Below are 13,690 nucleotides of genomic sequence, written 5' to 3' on the forward strand. Positions count from 1 at the left end.
CACACCAGCAAGAATAATGTGATCACAGTACTTGGAAGTTTTTGATTTATAACTATACTGTTCTCTACTTATAAGCCTGCAGTCTAGGAGGCAGAGCAATGAATCATTACAATTGTCTATCTGGGAAATGTCAAAAGATTAAGTAAGGGCAGAAGAAGAGAGGAAAAAGAAAGACCACACATCTGTTTGAGAAATATTCCTCAATTAATGGAAATATATCACTAGCACATAAATCCAGTGCTAAAGAAATAAATTTAAAAAATCTTTAAGTAACATTACGAATAAAACAATATTTTAACTCATGGGCAGAAAGGCAGATTATCCTCTGAAGCACTGATAACTAAATTATTCTTTAACTATCACAGTGACTTACCCATATATGCTAAGAGACTGAAAAAGTAAATTTAAGCTGAGGAAATGAATTAGACATTTGAACCAATCATTAATGGATCCAGCTTTAAAAAAAAACATAGTTTAATTGATACTTTACAATACAAAAATAAGCATCCACAGAATGTTTATTTACTGTTTAAATTACTCCATATTTTCATATACCATGAACAAAAAATATTTTACTCCATACACAGTAACAGCAAACAAGTGCAATCTTTCAAACATTAAAATTTATAATCAAATCTGTACAACAGATAAATAAATTTATACCTCTAACAATTAGCTTGTAACAAAACCAAAAACATACACTGCCCAAGGTCACCGGTTTACTTAAAATTCTACTTATGGTTATACATCTCAAACATAACTTGAATCTTTACTACACTGCACAAGTTTAGATTGATAACTATTTTTTTAAAAATAGGAGGGAGTAATAGGAAATACCAAAATGGTTATAAAGAGCTTCCAAACATTGGAAATAATATACAAAATTAATTAGATGGGGGAAAGCATATTCAATGGATCCACAGGGTAACTGGTATTACACTGGTATAGCTTAACGAAAGGAAACAGGTGAATGTTTGGACTAGAAAGAAAATTTGGCCTTTTTATAAAAAGCTACAACAGTATCAATGACAAAACCCTGTCATGGAGCCTAGAACACTTTGAGACAAAGTGTACAAAGATTTTAGACTTATATACCTGAAAACCATAGTTAGGAAGAAAACTCATGTCAGGAAACATAACAATCAGAACATGAACACAGAAGACATACTGTTTGTCATTCCACATCATTGCACATATAAGAAAACAATACTGCAGTCTTTCTTGAGTAAGAAAGTTTTCAATGAAATAGGAAGTTCCATGATGAATATAGGTGCATACATTTTTATTACCACAAATTTAGTAAGTATCAAAACACTCAGTGGTGTCACTAAGCTAATTATCTGTATTTTTTACTGGAAAGGTAATTATTTCCCTGCCTTCATATGTTAACTTAAAATCACTTATAAAAGGAAATACAGATCCAGTAGAAAAGACTTTTCACATGCAGTCCTATACAATGCACTCTGCTTCATCAATTTTCTTCAGTATTTCACATCATATATGTACATTTCCAAAATATACAACCACACATGTTCAACAGATGTCACTGAGCTATCTTCTTGTCACACAAATTTTTATTTACATATACATTTGTATCTTCAGATAGATGCTGTTCTCCTCCAGGTAGACACAAAGTTAATCTGAAGAGTTTAAGGTTTTAGTATCCTAATGTCTTGATTTATCTTGAACAGATGATAAGATGAGGAGTCCACAAAAAAATGCAGCTATACATGCCAATCTTTTCAACAGAGATGAGTTATCTTTAGGAATAATAATCTGTGCAAGATCATTAGTGATCTGAGAAATTTCATGTGCCACACAAACAAATATGAAAGTGCTGACAATGATGTTGAGCATAGGGTTTCCAGGTATGAGTACCAAGATACCCCTTGTGTCTGCTGCCAGCCATATGTGATACTGGCAAATAAATAGCTGAAAGGAAAAATATGTCAAGTTAGATATGTTCAGAGGGTCCATAAATATATTACAGATTTTCCTAATTTAAACATATGATAGCATAATTATGTCAGAAGGCTTTTCCAAAACCATTTAATTATGTTTCACTGTTGGCCTTAAAGTCTATTGCAGTCTAGTGTCCAGAACTCCTAATTGCTGAAGCACTGCTTCAAAGTCCCCAAGAAATGAACCGCAGGAACCTTCTAACTTTAAAAACATTTCTTTGTCAGCTGTCTTCTATATCATGCAATGATATATGGACTTTTGTATTCAGACTCCAAATAAAGAATTACTGTGTGTGTGTGTGTGTGTGTGTGTGTATACACGTCTGTACTGCATATGTATATCTGTGAATATACTTATGTATATGTATATATGAGTGGGAAATGGCATGTTTTTTAAGATGTCCTCGTGTTTGTTCTGCACCAGACAAATGTCTTGAATTGCATTTGAATGTTTCAAAAGTGTATTTCAACTTCTATGTGAGTATACATATTAGAGGACACAATTACTACTTTTGATTGTGATTACAAATGTAGTTCTACCATCACATTGCTTCAAAATATCAAAGATTAGGAAAATGCTTAAGCTACTTCAACAAATATCAACATGATGAAGAATGCTAAATTCTATACAATCTCTCTTTTAAAGGAGACTTAAAAAATAGGACATTCAGAGACAAGATGGCAGAGCAGAAGGCCCTTGCTCTCAGGAGAACATCAAAATCACAACTAACTGCTGAACAACTATCAATTAAAAAAAAGACTGGAGGGCTTCCCTGGTGGCGCAGTGGTTGAGAATCTGCCTGCCAATGCAGCGGACACGGGTTCGAGCCCTGGTCTGGGAAGATCCCACATGCCACGGAGCAACTAGGCCCATGAGCCACAACTACTGAGCCTGCGCGTCTGGAGCCTGTGCTCCGCAACAAGAGAGGCCGCGATAATGAGAGGCCGGCGCACCGCGATGAAGAGTGGCCCCTGCTTGCCGCAACTAGAGAAAGCCCTCGCACAGAAACGAAGACCCAACACAGCCAAAAATAAATAAATAAATAAATAAATAAATAAATAAATAAAAATAAAGGAATTCCTTTAAAAAAAAAAAAAAAAAAAGACTGGAATCTTCCAAAAAAAGATATTCTGTATCCAAAGACATAAAGAAGAAACCATGAGATAGTAGGAGGGGCGCTCTCATGATATAATCAAGTCCTATACCACCTGGGTGGGAGAACCACAAACTGGAGAATAATTATATCACAGAAGTTTTCCCACAGGAGTGACAGCTCTGAGCTCCACACCATGCCTAGGGGTTCACCATCAGGAGGAGGAGTACCCACAGCAATTGACTTTGAAGGCCAGTGGGGCTTGACTGCAGGAGCTCCACAGGATTGGGGGAAACAGAGACTTCACTCTTGGAGGGCGCACACCAGGACCCAGGGAAAAAGCAGAGACTCCACAGGAGCCTGGGCCAGAATTACCTGCCCGTCTTGGAAGGTCTCCTGTGGGGGGGGGCCGTGGAGGCTCTCTCTGGGGTCATAAAAGCTGGTGGCAGGCATAGCGGGGACCTACGTGAACTTTGGCTAGAGGCAGACATCTTGGGTCCTTTGACTGAGACCTGGTCACAGCCAACTGCCTATAAGCTCCAGGGCTGGGACACCTCAAGCCAAAAACCAAAAGGGCAGGAACACAGACCCACCCACCAGCAGCCAGGCTGCCTAAAGACTTCTTGAGCCCACAGCCACCTCTAGACACGCCCCTTGACATGGCCCTGCCCACAAGAGGGCCAAGACCCAGCTCCACCCACCAAGGGAAGGCACTGGCCCCGCCCCCCCAGGAAGCCTGCACAAGCATCTAGACTGGACTAACCCACCAGAGGGAAAACACCAGAAGCAAGAAAACTATGATCCAGCAGCCTGTGGAACTGAGTCCGAAAACAGGTCAGAACTACCCTGGGACCAGCTGGTCCCTGGCCCTTGGGTGACGAGAGGGGAGTGTACTGCTGGGACATACAGGACATCCCCTATAGAGGGCCACTTCTCCAAGGTCAAGAAACATAACTAAACTACAACATATATAAAAACACAAATAGAAAATTAAAATGAGATGGCAAAGGAATATGTTCCAGATGAAGGAACAAGATAAAAATCCCAGAACAACAACTAAGTGAAGTAGCAATAACCAATCTACCCAAGAAAGAGTTCAGAGTAATAATGGTAAAGACGATCCAAGAACTTGGGAAAAGAATGATGTACAGAGTGAGAAGTTACAAGAAGTTTTTAGCAAAGAGTTAGAAAGTATAAAGAACAACCAAACAGAATCGAAGAATACAATAACTGCAATGAAAAATACACTAGAAGGAATCAATAGTAGAATAAATGAGGCAGAGGAACGAATCAGTGAGCTGGAAGACAGAGTGGTGGAAATCATTGCCATGGAACAAAATAAAGAAGAAAGAATAAAATGAGTACAGTTTAAGAAACCTCTGGGACAATGTCAAACACACCAACATTTGCATTAGAGGGGTCCCAGAAGGAGAAGAGGGAGAGAAAGGACCTGAGATAATACTTGAAGAGATAATAGCTGAAAACTTCCCAAACATGGGAAAGGAAACAGTCACCCAAGTCCAGGAAATTCACAGACCCATACAGGATTAACCCAAGGAGGAACATGCTGAGACAACAGTAATCAAATTGACAAAAATTAAAGATAATGAAAAAATATTTTTTAAAAAAAAGGAAAAAGCAACAAATAACATACAAGAGAATCCCCACAGGAGTATCAGCTGATTTTTCAGCAGAAACTCTGTAGGCCAGAAGGGAGTGGCACAATATAAAGTGATGAAAGGGAAAAACCTACAATGAAAAATACTCTACCAAGCAAGGCCCTCGTTCAGATTAGATGGAGAAATCAAAAGCTCCAGACAAGCAAAACTAAAAGAATTCAGCACCACCAAACCAGCTTTACAACAAATGCTAAAGGAACTTCTCTAGGCAGAAAAGGCCACAACTAAAACAAGAACATTATGAAATGGGAAAGCTCAGCAGTAAAGGCAAACATACAGGAAACATAGGAAATCATCTACACACGAACATGATATCTAAACCAGTAACTGTGAGAGGAGGAAACTACAGGAAAGTAATGCAGGATATTTGAAATGCATTTGATATTAAGATATCAGAAACTTAAAACAATCATGTATAGACATGTATAGACAGGTATATCAAAACCTCATGGTAACCACAAACCAAAAAGCCATAATAGATATACACACAAATAAGAAAAAGAAATCCAAACATAACACTATAAAAATAGTCATCAAATCACAAGAGAACAAATGAGGAAAGGAAGAAAAAAGACCTACAAAAACAAATCCAAAACAACAAACATAATGGCAATAAGGACATACATACTGATAATTACCTTAAATGTAAGCAGAGTAATTGCTCCAAACAAAGACATAGATTGGCTGAATGGATACAAACACAAGACCAGTATATATGCTGTCTACAAGAGACCCATGTCAGACCTAGAGACACATACAACTGAAAGTGAGGGGATGGAAAAAGGTATTCCATACAAATGGGAATCAAAAGAAAGCTGGAGTAGCAATTCTCATATCAGACAAAACAGACTTTAAAATAAAGACTGTTACAAGAGACAAAGAAGGACACTACAGAATGATCAAAGGGATCAATCCAAGAAGAAGATAGAACAACTGTAAATACATATGCACCCAACACAGGAGCACCTCAATATACACAGCAAACGTTAACAGACATAAAAGGAGAAATTGACAGTAACACAATAATAGTGGGAGACTTTAACACCCCACTTACATCAATGGACAGATCATCCAGACAGAAAATCAATAAGGAAACACAGGCCTTAAATGACACATTAGCCCAGAAGGACTTAAATGCTATTTATAGAGTGTTCCAATTGAAAGAGCAGTAGAATATACATTCTTTTCAAGTGCACATGGAGCATTCTCCAGCATAGATCACATGCTGGACCACAAGCAAGCCTGGGGAAATTTACAAAAATTGAAATCATATCAAGCATCTTTTCTGACCACAACACTATGAGATTAGAAATCAATTACAGGAAAAAAGCTGTAAAAAACACAAACATGTGGAGGCTAAACAATATGGTACTAAACAACCAATGGATCACTGAAGAAATCAAAGAGGAAATAAATACCTAGAGGCAAATGAAAAATGAAAACACAACAATCCAAAACCTATGGGAGGCAGAAAAAGCAGTTCTAAGAGGGAAGTTTATAGGAATACAATCTTACCTCAGGAAACAAGAAAAATCTCAAACAACCTAACTTTACACTTGAAGCAACTAGAGAAAGAACAAAACAAAACCCAAAGTTAGAAGAAAGAAAGAAATCATAAAGATCAGAGCAGAAATAAATGAAATAGAGATGAAGAAAACAATAGAAAAAATCAATGAAACTAAAAAGATAAACAAAATTGATAAACCTTTAGCTAGACTCATCAAGAAAAAAGGGAGAGGGCTCAAATCCATAAAATTAGAAATGAGAAAGGAGAAGTTACAATGGACATCACAGAAATACAAAAGATCAGAAGAGACTACTACAAATAACTATATGCCAATAAAATGGACGACCTAGAAGAAATGGACAAATTCTTAGAAAGGTACAATTTCCTAAAACTGAACCAGGAAGAAATGGAAAATATGAACAGACCAATCACAAGCACTGAAATTGAAACTGTGATTTAAAAACTCTCAACAAACAAAAGTCCAGGACCAGGTGGCTTCACAGAATTCTAGCAAACATTTAGAGAAGAGTTAACACCTATCCTTCTGAAACTATTCCAAAAAATTGCAGAGGAAGGAACACTTCCAAACTCATTCTATGAGGCTACCATCACCCTGATACCAAAACCAGACAAAGAGACCACAAAAAAGAAAATTACAGGCCCACACAAGTGATGAAAAAAGACAAAAAAATACTCAACAAAATACTACCAAATCAAATCCAACAATACATTAAAAGGATCACAGAATCATGATCAGGTTGGGATTTAGCTCAGGGAGGCGAGGAGTCTTTGATATCCGTAAATCAATCAGTGTGATACACCACATTAACAAATTGAAAAATAAAAACCATATGATCGTCTCAATAAGTGCAGAAACAGCTTTTGATAAAATTCACCATCCATTTATGATTAAAAACTCTCCAGAAAGGGGGCATAGAGGGAATCTACCTCAACATAATAAAGGCCATATATGACAAACCACAGCTAACATCATTCGCAAAAGTGAAAAGCTGAAAGCATTTCCTGTAAGATCAGAAACAAGAAAAGGCTGTCCACTATCAGCACTTTTATTCAACATAGTTTTGGACATTCTAGCCATGGCAATGAGAAGAAAAAGAAATAAAGGGATCCAAATTGGTAAAGAAGTAAAGCTGTCCCTGTTTGGAGAGGACATGATAGTATACATAGAAAATCCTAAAGATGCTACCAGAAAACTACTAGAGCTCATCCATGAATTCAGTAAAGTTGCAGGATACAAAATTAATACACAGAAATCTCTTGCATTCCTATGCTCTAACAACAAAAGATCAGAAAGAGAAATTAAGGAAACTATCCCATTTACTACTGCAACAAAAATAATAAAATACCTAGGAATAAACCAACCTAGGGAGGCAAAACATCTGTATTTTGAAAACTATAAGATGCTGATGAAAGGAATCGAAGATGACACACACAGATAGAAAGGTATACTGTGTTCTTGGATTAGAAGAATATTGTTAAAATGCCTATACTACCCAAGGTAATCTAGATTCGATGCAATACCTATCAAGTTACCAATGGCATTTTTTGCAGATCTAGAACAAAAAAATGTTAAAGTTTGTATGGAAACACAAAGGACCCCGAATAACCAAAGCAATCTTGAGAAAGAAAATGGAGCTGGAGGAATCAGGATCCCTGACTTCAGACTATACTACAATGCTACAGTCATCAAAACAATATGGTACTGGCACAAAAACAGAAATATAGATCAATGGAACAGGATAAAAATCCCAGAAATAAACCCACACACCTATGGCAAATTAATCTACAACAAAGGAGGCAAGAATATACAATGGAGAAAAGACAGTCTCTTCAATAAGTGGTGCTGGGAAAACTGGACAGCTACATGTAAAAGAATGAAATTAAAACATTCTCTAACATCATATACAAAAACAAACCCAAAATGGATTAAAGACCTAAATGTAAGACCGGATACTATAAAATTCTTAGTGGAAAATATAGGCAGGACACTGTTTGACATATATCACAGCAAGATCTTTTTGGATCTGTCTCCTAGAGTAATGGAAGTAATTACTGAATTAAATAAATGCTTTTGCACAGCAAAGGAAACCATACACCAAACGAAAAGACAACCTGTAGAATTGGAGAAAATATTTGCAATGTGACTGACAAGGGATTAATCTCCAAAATATACAGCCAGCTCATACAGCTCAATATCAAAAAACAAAGAATGACTTCCCTAACATGGGAAAGGAAACAGTCACCCAAGTCCAGGAAGCACAGAGTCCCATACAGGATAAACCCAAGGGGGAACACTCCAAGACAAATATTAATCAAAGTAACAAATATTAAATACAAAGAAAAAATATTAAAAGCAACAAAGAAAAAGCAATAAATAATATACAAGGGCATCCCTATAAGGTTATCAGCTGATTTTTCGGCAGAAACCCTGCAGGCCAGAAGGGAGTGGCATGATATATTTAACATGATGAAAGGGAAAAACCAACAACCAAGAATACTCTACCTAGCAAGGCCCTCATTCAGATTTGACAGAGAAATCGAAAGCTTTACAGACAAGCAAAAGCTAAGAGAATTCAGCATCACCAGACCAGCTTTACAACAAATGCTAAAGGAGCTTCTCAAGGCAGGAAACATAAGAGAAGAGAAAAAATGAGAAAGGGAAGAAAAAAGACCAATAAAAACAAACCCAAAACAATTAAGAAAATGGAAATAGGAATGTACATATCAATATCAATAATTACCTTAAATGTAAATGGATTAAATCAATAATTACCTTAAATGTAAATGGATTAAATGCTCCAACCAAAAGACGTAGAGTGGTGGAATGCTTACAAAAACAAGACCCATATATATGCTATCTACAAGAGACCCACTTCAGACCTAAGGACACATATAGACTGAAAGTAAGGGGATGGAAAAAGACATGCAAATGGAAATCAAAAGAAAGCTGGAGTAGCAATACTCATATCAAAGTAGACTTTAAAGACAGTTACAAGAGACAAGGAAGGACACTACATAATGATCAAGGAATCAAGCCAAGAAGAAGATAGAACAATTCTAAATATATATGTACCCAATATAGGACCCCTCAATATGTAAGGCAAATGCTATCAGCCATAAACGGGGAAAACGACAGTAACACAATAATAGTGAGGGACTTTAACACCCCACTTACACCAATGGACAGATTATCCAAACAGAAAATCAATAAGGAAACACAAACCTTAAATGACACGTTAGACCAGATAAATGTAATTGATATTTATAGAACATTCCATCCGAAAGCAGCAGAATACACTTCCCTCTCAAGTGCTCATGGAACATTCTCCAGGATAGATCATATGCTGGGTCACAAATCAAGCCTTGGTAAATTTAAGAAAACTGAAGTCATATCAAGCACCTTTTCTGATCACACCGCTATGAAATTAGAAATCAGTTATAGGAAAAAAACTGTAAAAAACACGAACACATGGAGGCTAAAGAATGTTACTAAATAACCAATGGATCACTGAAGAAACCAAAGAGGAAATCAAAAAATACCTAAAGACAAATGAGAACGGAAACAAGACGATCCAAAACCTATGGGATGCAGCAGTTCTAAGAGGAACGTTTACAGCAATACAGTCTTACCTCAAGAATCAAGAAAAATCTCAAACAACCTAACCTTACACCTAAAGCAATCAGAGAAAGAAGAACAAACAAAACCCAAAGTTAGTAGAAGGAAAGAAATCATAAAGATCAGAGCAGAAATAAATGAAATAGAGACAAAGAAAACAACAGCAAAAATCAATGAAAGTAAAAGCTGGTTCTTTGAGAAGATAAACAAAATTGATAAACTTTTAGCCAGACTCATCAAGAAAAAACAGAAGAGTACTCAAATCAATAAAATTGGAAATGAAAAAGGAGAAATGACAACAGACACCACAGAAATACAAAGGATCATAAGAGACTACTAAAAGCAAATATACATCAATAAAATGGACAACCTAGAAGAGATGGAAAAATTATTAGAAAGGTACAACCTTCCAAGACTGAACCAGGAAGAAATAGAAAATATGAACAGACCAATCACAAGCACTGAAAATGTAACTGTGATTAAAAATCTTCCAACAAACAGAAGTCCAGGACTAGACGGCTTCACAGAATTCTAGCAAACATTTAGAGAAGACTGAATATCTATCCTTCTAAAACTCTTCCAAAAAATCACAGAGGAAGGTACACTCCCAAGCTCAATCTATGAGGCCACCATCACCCTGATACCAAAACCAGAAAAAGATATCACAAAAAGAGAAAATTACAGGCCAATATCACTGATGAACGTAGACACAAAAATCCTCAACAAAATACTAGCAAACAGAATGCAACAACACGTTAAAAGGATCATACACCATGATCAAGTGGGATTTATCCCAGGGATGCAAAGACTTTTCAATATCTGCAAATCAGTGTGATACACCACATCAACAAACTTAGGAATAAAAACCATATGATCATCTCAATAGATGCAGAAAAAGCTTCTGACAAAATTTAACACTGATTTATGATAAAAACTCTACAGAAAGTCAGCATAGAAGGAACCTACCTCAACATAATAAAGGCCATATATGACAAACCCACAGCCAACATCATTCTCAATGGTGAAAAACTGAAAGAATTTCCTCTAAGATCAGGAATAAGACAAGGATGTCCACTCTCACCACTATTACTCAACATAGTTTTGGAAGTCCTAGCTATGGCAATCAGAGAAGAAAAAGAAATAAAAGGAATCCAAATTGGAAAAGAAGTAAAACTGTCACTGTCTGCAGATGACATACTATACATAGAAAAACCTAAAGATGCTACCAGAAAACTACTAGAGCTCATCAATAAATCTGGTAAAGTTGCAGGATGCAAAATTAATACACAGAAATCTCTTGCATTCCTATACACTAACAATGAAAGATCATAAAGAGAAATCAAGGAAACAATCCCATTTACCATTGCATCAAAAAGAATAAAATATCTAGAAATAAACCTACCCAAGGAGGTAAAAGATCTGTACTTTGAAAACTCTAAGATACCGATGAAAGAAATCAAAGATGACACAAACAGATGGAGAGACATACCATATTCTTGGATTGGAAGAATAGATATTGTGAAAATGACTACACTACCCAAAGCAATCTACAGATTCAATGCAATCCCTATCAAATTACCAATGGCATTTTTCACAGAATTAGAACAAATTTTACAATTTGTATGGAAACACAAAAGAACCCAAATAGCCAAAGCAATCTTGAAAAAGAAAAATGGAACTGGAGGAATCAGGCTCTGTGACTTCAGACTATACTACAAAGCTACAGTAATCAAAACGGTATGATAGGCCTTCCCTGGTGGCGCAGTGGTTAAGAATCCGCCTGCCAATGCAGGGGACATGGGTTTGAGCCCTGGTCCAGGAAGATCCCACATGCTGCAGAGCAACTAAGCCCGTGCGCCACAACTACTGAGCCTGCGTGCCACAACTATTGAAGCACGTGTGCCTAGAGCCTGTGCTCTGCAACAAGAGAAGACACCGCAACAAGAAGCCGATGCACCGCAACAAAGAGTGGCCCCCGCTCGCCACAACTAGAGAAAGCCCATGCGCAGCAACAAAAACACATTGCAGCCAAAAAAAAAAAAAAGTCCCATAAAAAAAAACAGTATGATAGTGGCACAAAAATAGAAATATAGATCAATGGAACAGGATCGACAGTCCAGAGATAAACCCACGTACCTACGGTCACCTAATCTATGACAAAGGAGGCAAGAATATACAATGGAGAAAAGAGAGCCTCTTCAATAAGTGGTGCTGGGAAAACAGAATGGCTACATGTAAAAGAATGAAATTAGAACACTCCCTAACACCATACACAAAAATAAACTCAAAACAGATTAAAGACCTAAATGTAAGACCAGATACTATAAACCTCTTAGGGGAGAACACTCTTTGACATAATTGCAGCAAAGATCTTTTTTGACCCACCTCCTAGAGTAATGAAAATAAAAACAAAAATAAACAAATGGGATCTAATGAAACTTAAATGCTTTTGCACAGCAAAGGAAACCATAAACAAAATAAAAAGACAACCGACAGAATGGGAGAAAATATTTGCAAATGAAGCAACCAACAAGGGATTAATCTCCAAAATATACAAACAGCTCATGGAGCTCAATATCAAAAAAACGAACAATCCAATCAAAAAAATGGGCATAAGATCTAAATACACATTTCTCCAAAAAATACATACAGATGGCTAAAAAGCACATGAAAAGATGCTCAACATCACTCATTATTAAAGAAATGGAAATCAAAACTACAATGAGGTATCACCTCACAATGGTCAGAATGACCATCATCAAAAAATCTATAAACAATAAATGCTTGGAAAGGGTGTGGAGAAAAGGGAACCCTCCTACACTGTTGGTGGGAATGTAAACTGGTACAGCCACTATGGAGAATGGTATGAAGGTTCCTTAAAAAACTAAAAGTAGGGCTACCATATGATCCAGCAATCCCACTCCTGGGCATATATCTGCAGAAAACCATAATTCAAAAAGATACATGCACCCCAAGGTTCACTGCAGCAGTATTTAGAACAGGCAGGACATGGAAGCAACCTAAATGTCCATCAACAGAGGAATGGATAAAGAAGATGTGGTACATGGCTACAATGGAATATTACTCAGCCATGAAAAAGAATGAAATAATGCCACTTGCTGCAACATGGATGGACCTAGAGACTGTCATACAGAGTGAAGTAAGTCAGAAAGAGAAAGACAAATATCATATGATATCGCTTATATGTGGAATCTAAAAAAAAGGGTACAAATGAACTTAATCTACGAAACAGAAATAGAGTTACAGATGTAGAAAACAAACTTATAGTTACCAGGGGCAAGGGAGGCGTAGGGATAAATTGGAAGATTGGTGTTGACATACACACACTACTATATATAAAATAGATAAGGACCTACTGTATAGCACAGGGAACTCTACTCAATACTCTGTAATGGCCTATATGGAAAAAGAATCTAAAAAAGAGTGGATATATGTATACGTATAACTGATTCACTTTGCTGTACCCCTGAAACTAACACAACACTGTAAATCAAATATACTCCAATAAAAATAAAAAACACACCCATAAACGACCCAATGAAAAAATGGGAAGAAGATCTAAATAGATGTTTCTCCAAAGAAGACTTACAGATGGCCAAAAAGCACATGAAAATATGCTTAACATCACAATTAGAGAAATGCAAATCAAAACTACAATGAGGTAGACCTGGGGAGAGGACTGGGGTTGGCTGCACGGAGACAGCCTGAAGGGGCTGGAGTGTGGTACGGCTGCAGTAGTGGGTGTTTGAGGAAGATGCTTGGGCCTGCCATAGAAACAAAGGGCTATTGTT

General features: G+C 36.8%; 1 protein-coding gene across 1 annotated transcript in view; it reads right to left on the reverse strand.

Annotated features, from left to right (window-relative positions):
- Window positions 1-669: 669 nt before the first annotated feature.
- The window catches only part of CASD1 (CAS1 domain containing 1), a 68,159-nt gene continuing 55,138 nt past the window's right edge, over window positions 670-13,690 (reverse strand). The window contains exon 18 of the mRNA XM_061197780.1: window positions 670-1,932. Within this exon, the coding sequence (XP_061053763.1) occupies window positions 1,666-1,932 (267 nt within the window). The 3' untranslated portion in view covers window positions 670-1,665. The remainder of the gene's footprint in view (window positions 1,933-13,690) is intronic.

Source organism: Eubalaena glacialis, chromosome 8 (assembly GCF_028564815.1).
Source record: "Eubalaena glacialis isolate mEubGla1 chromosome 8, mEubGla1.1.hap2.+ XY, whole genome shotgun sequence".
NCBI lineage: Eukaryota > Metazoa > Chordata > Mammalia > Artiodactyla > Balaenidae > Eubalaena > Eubalaena glacialis.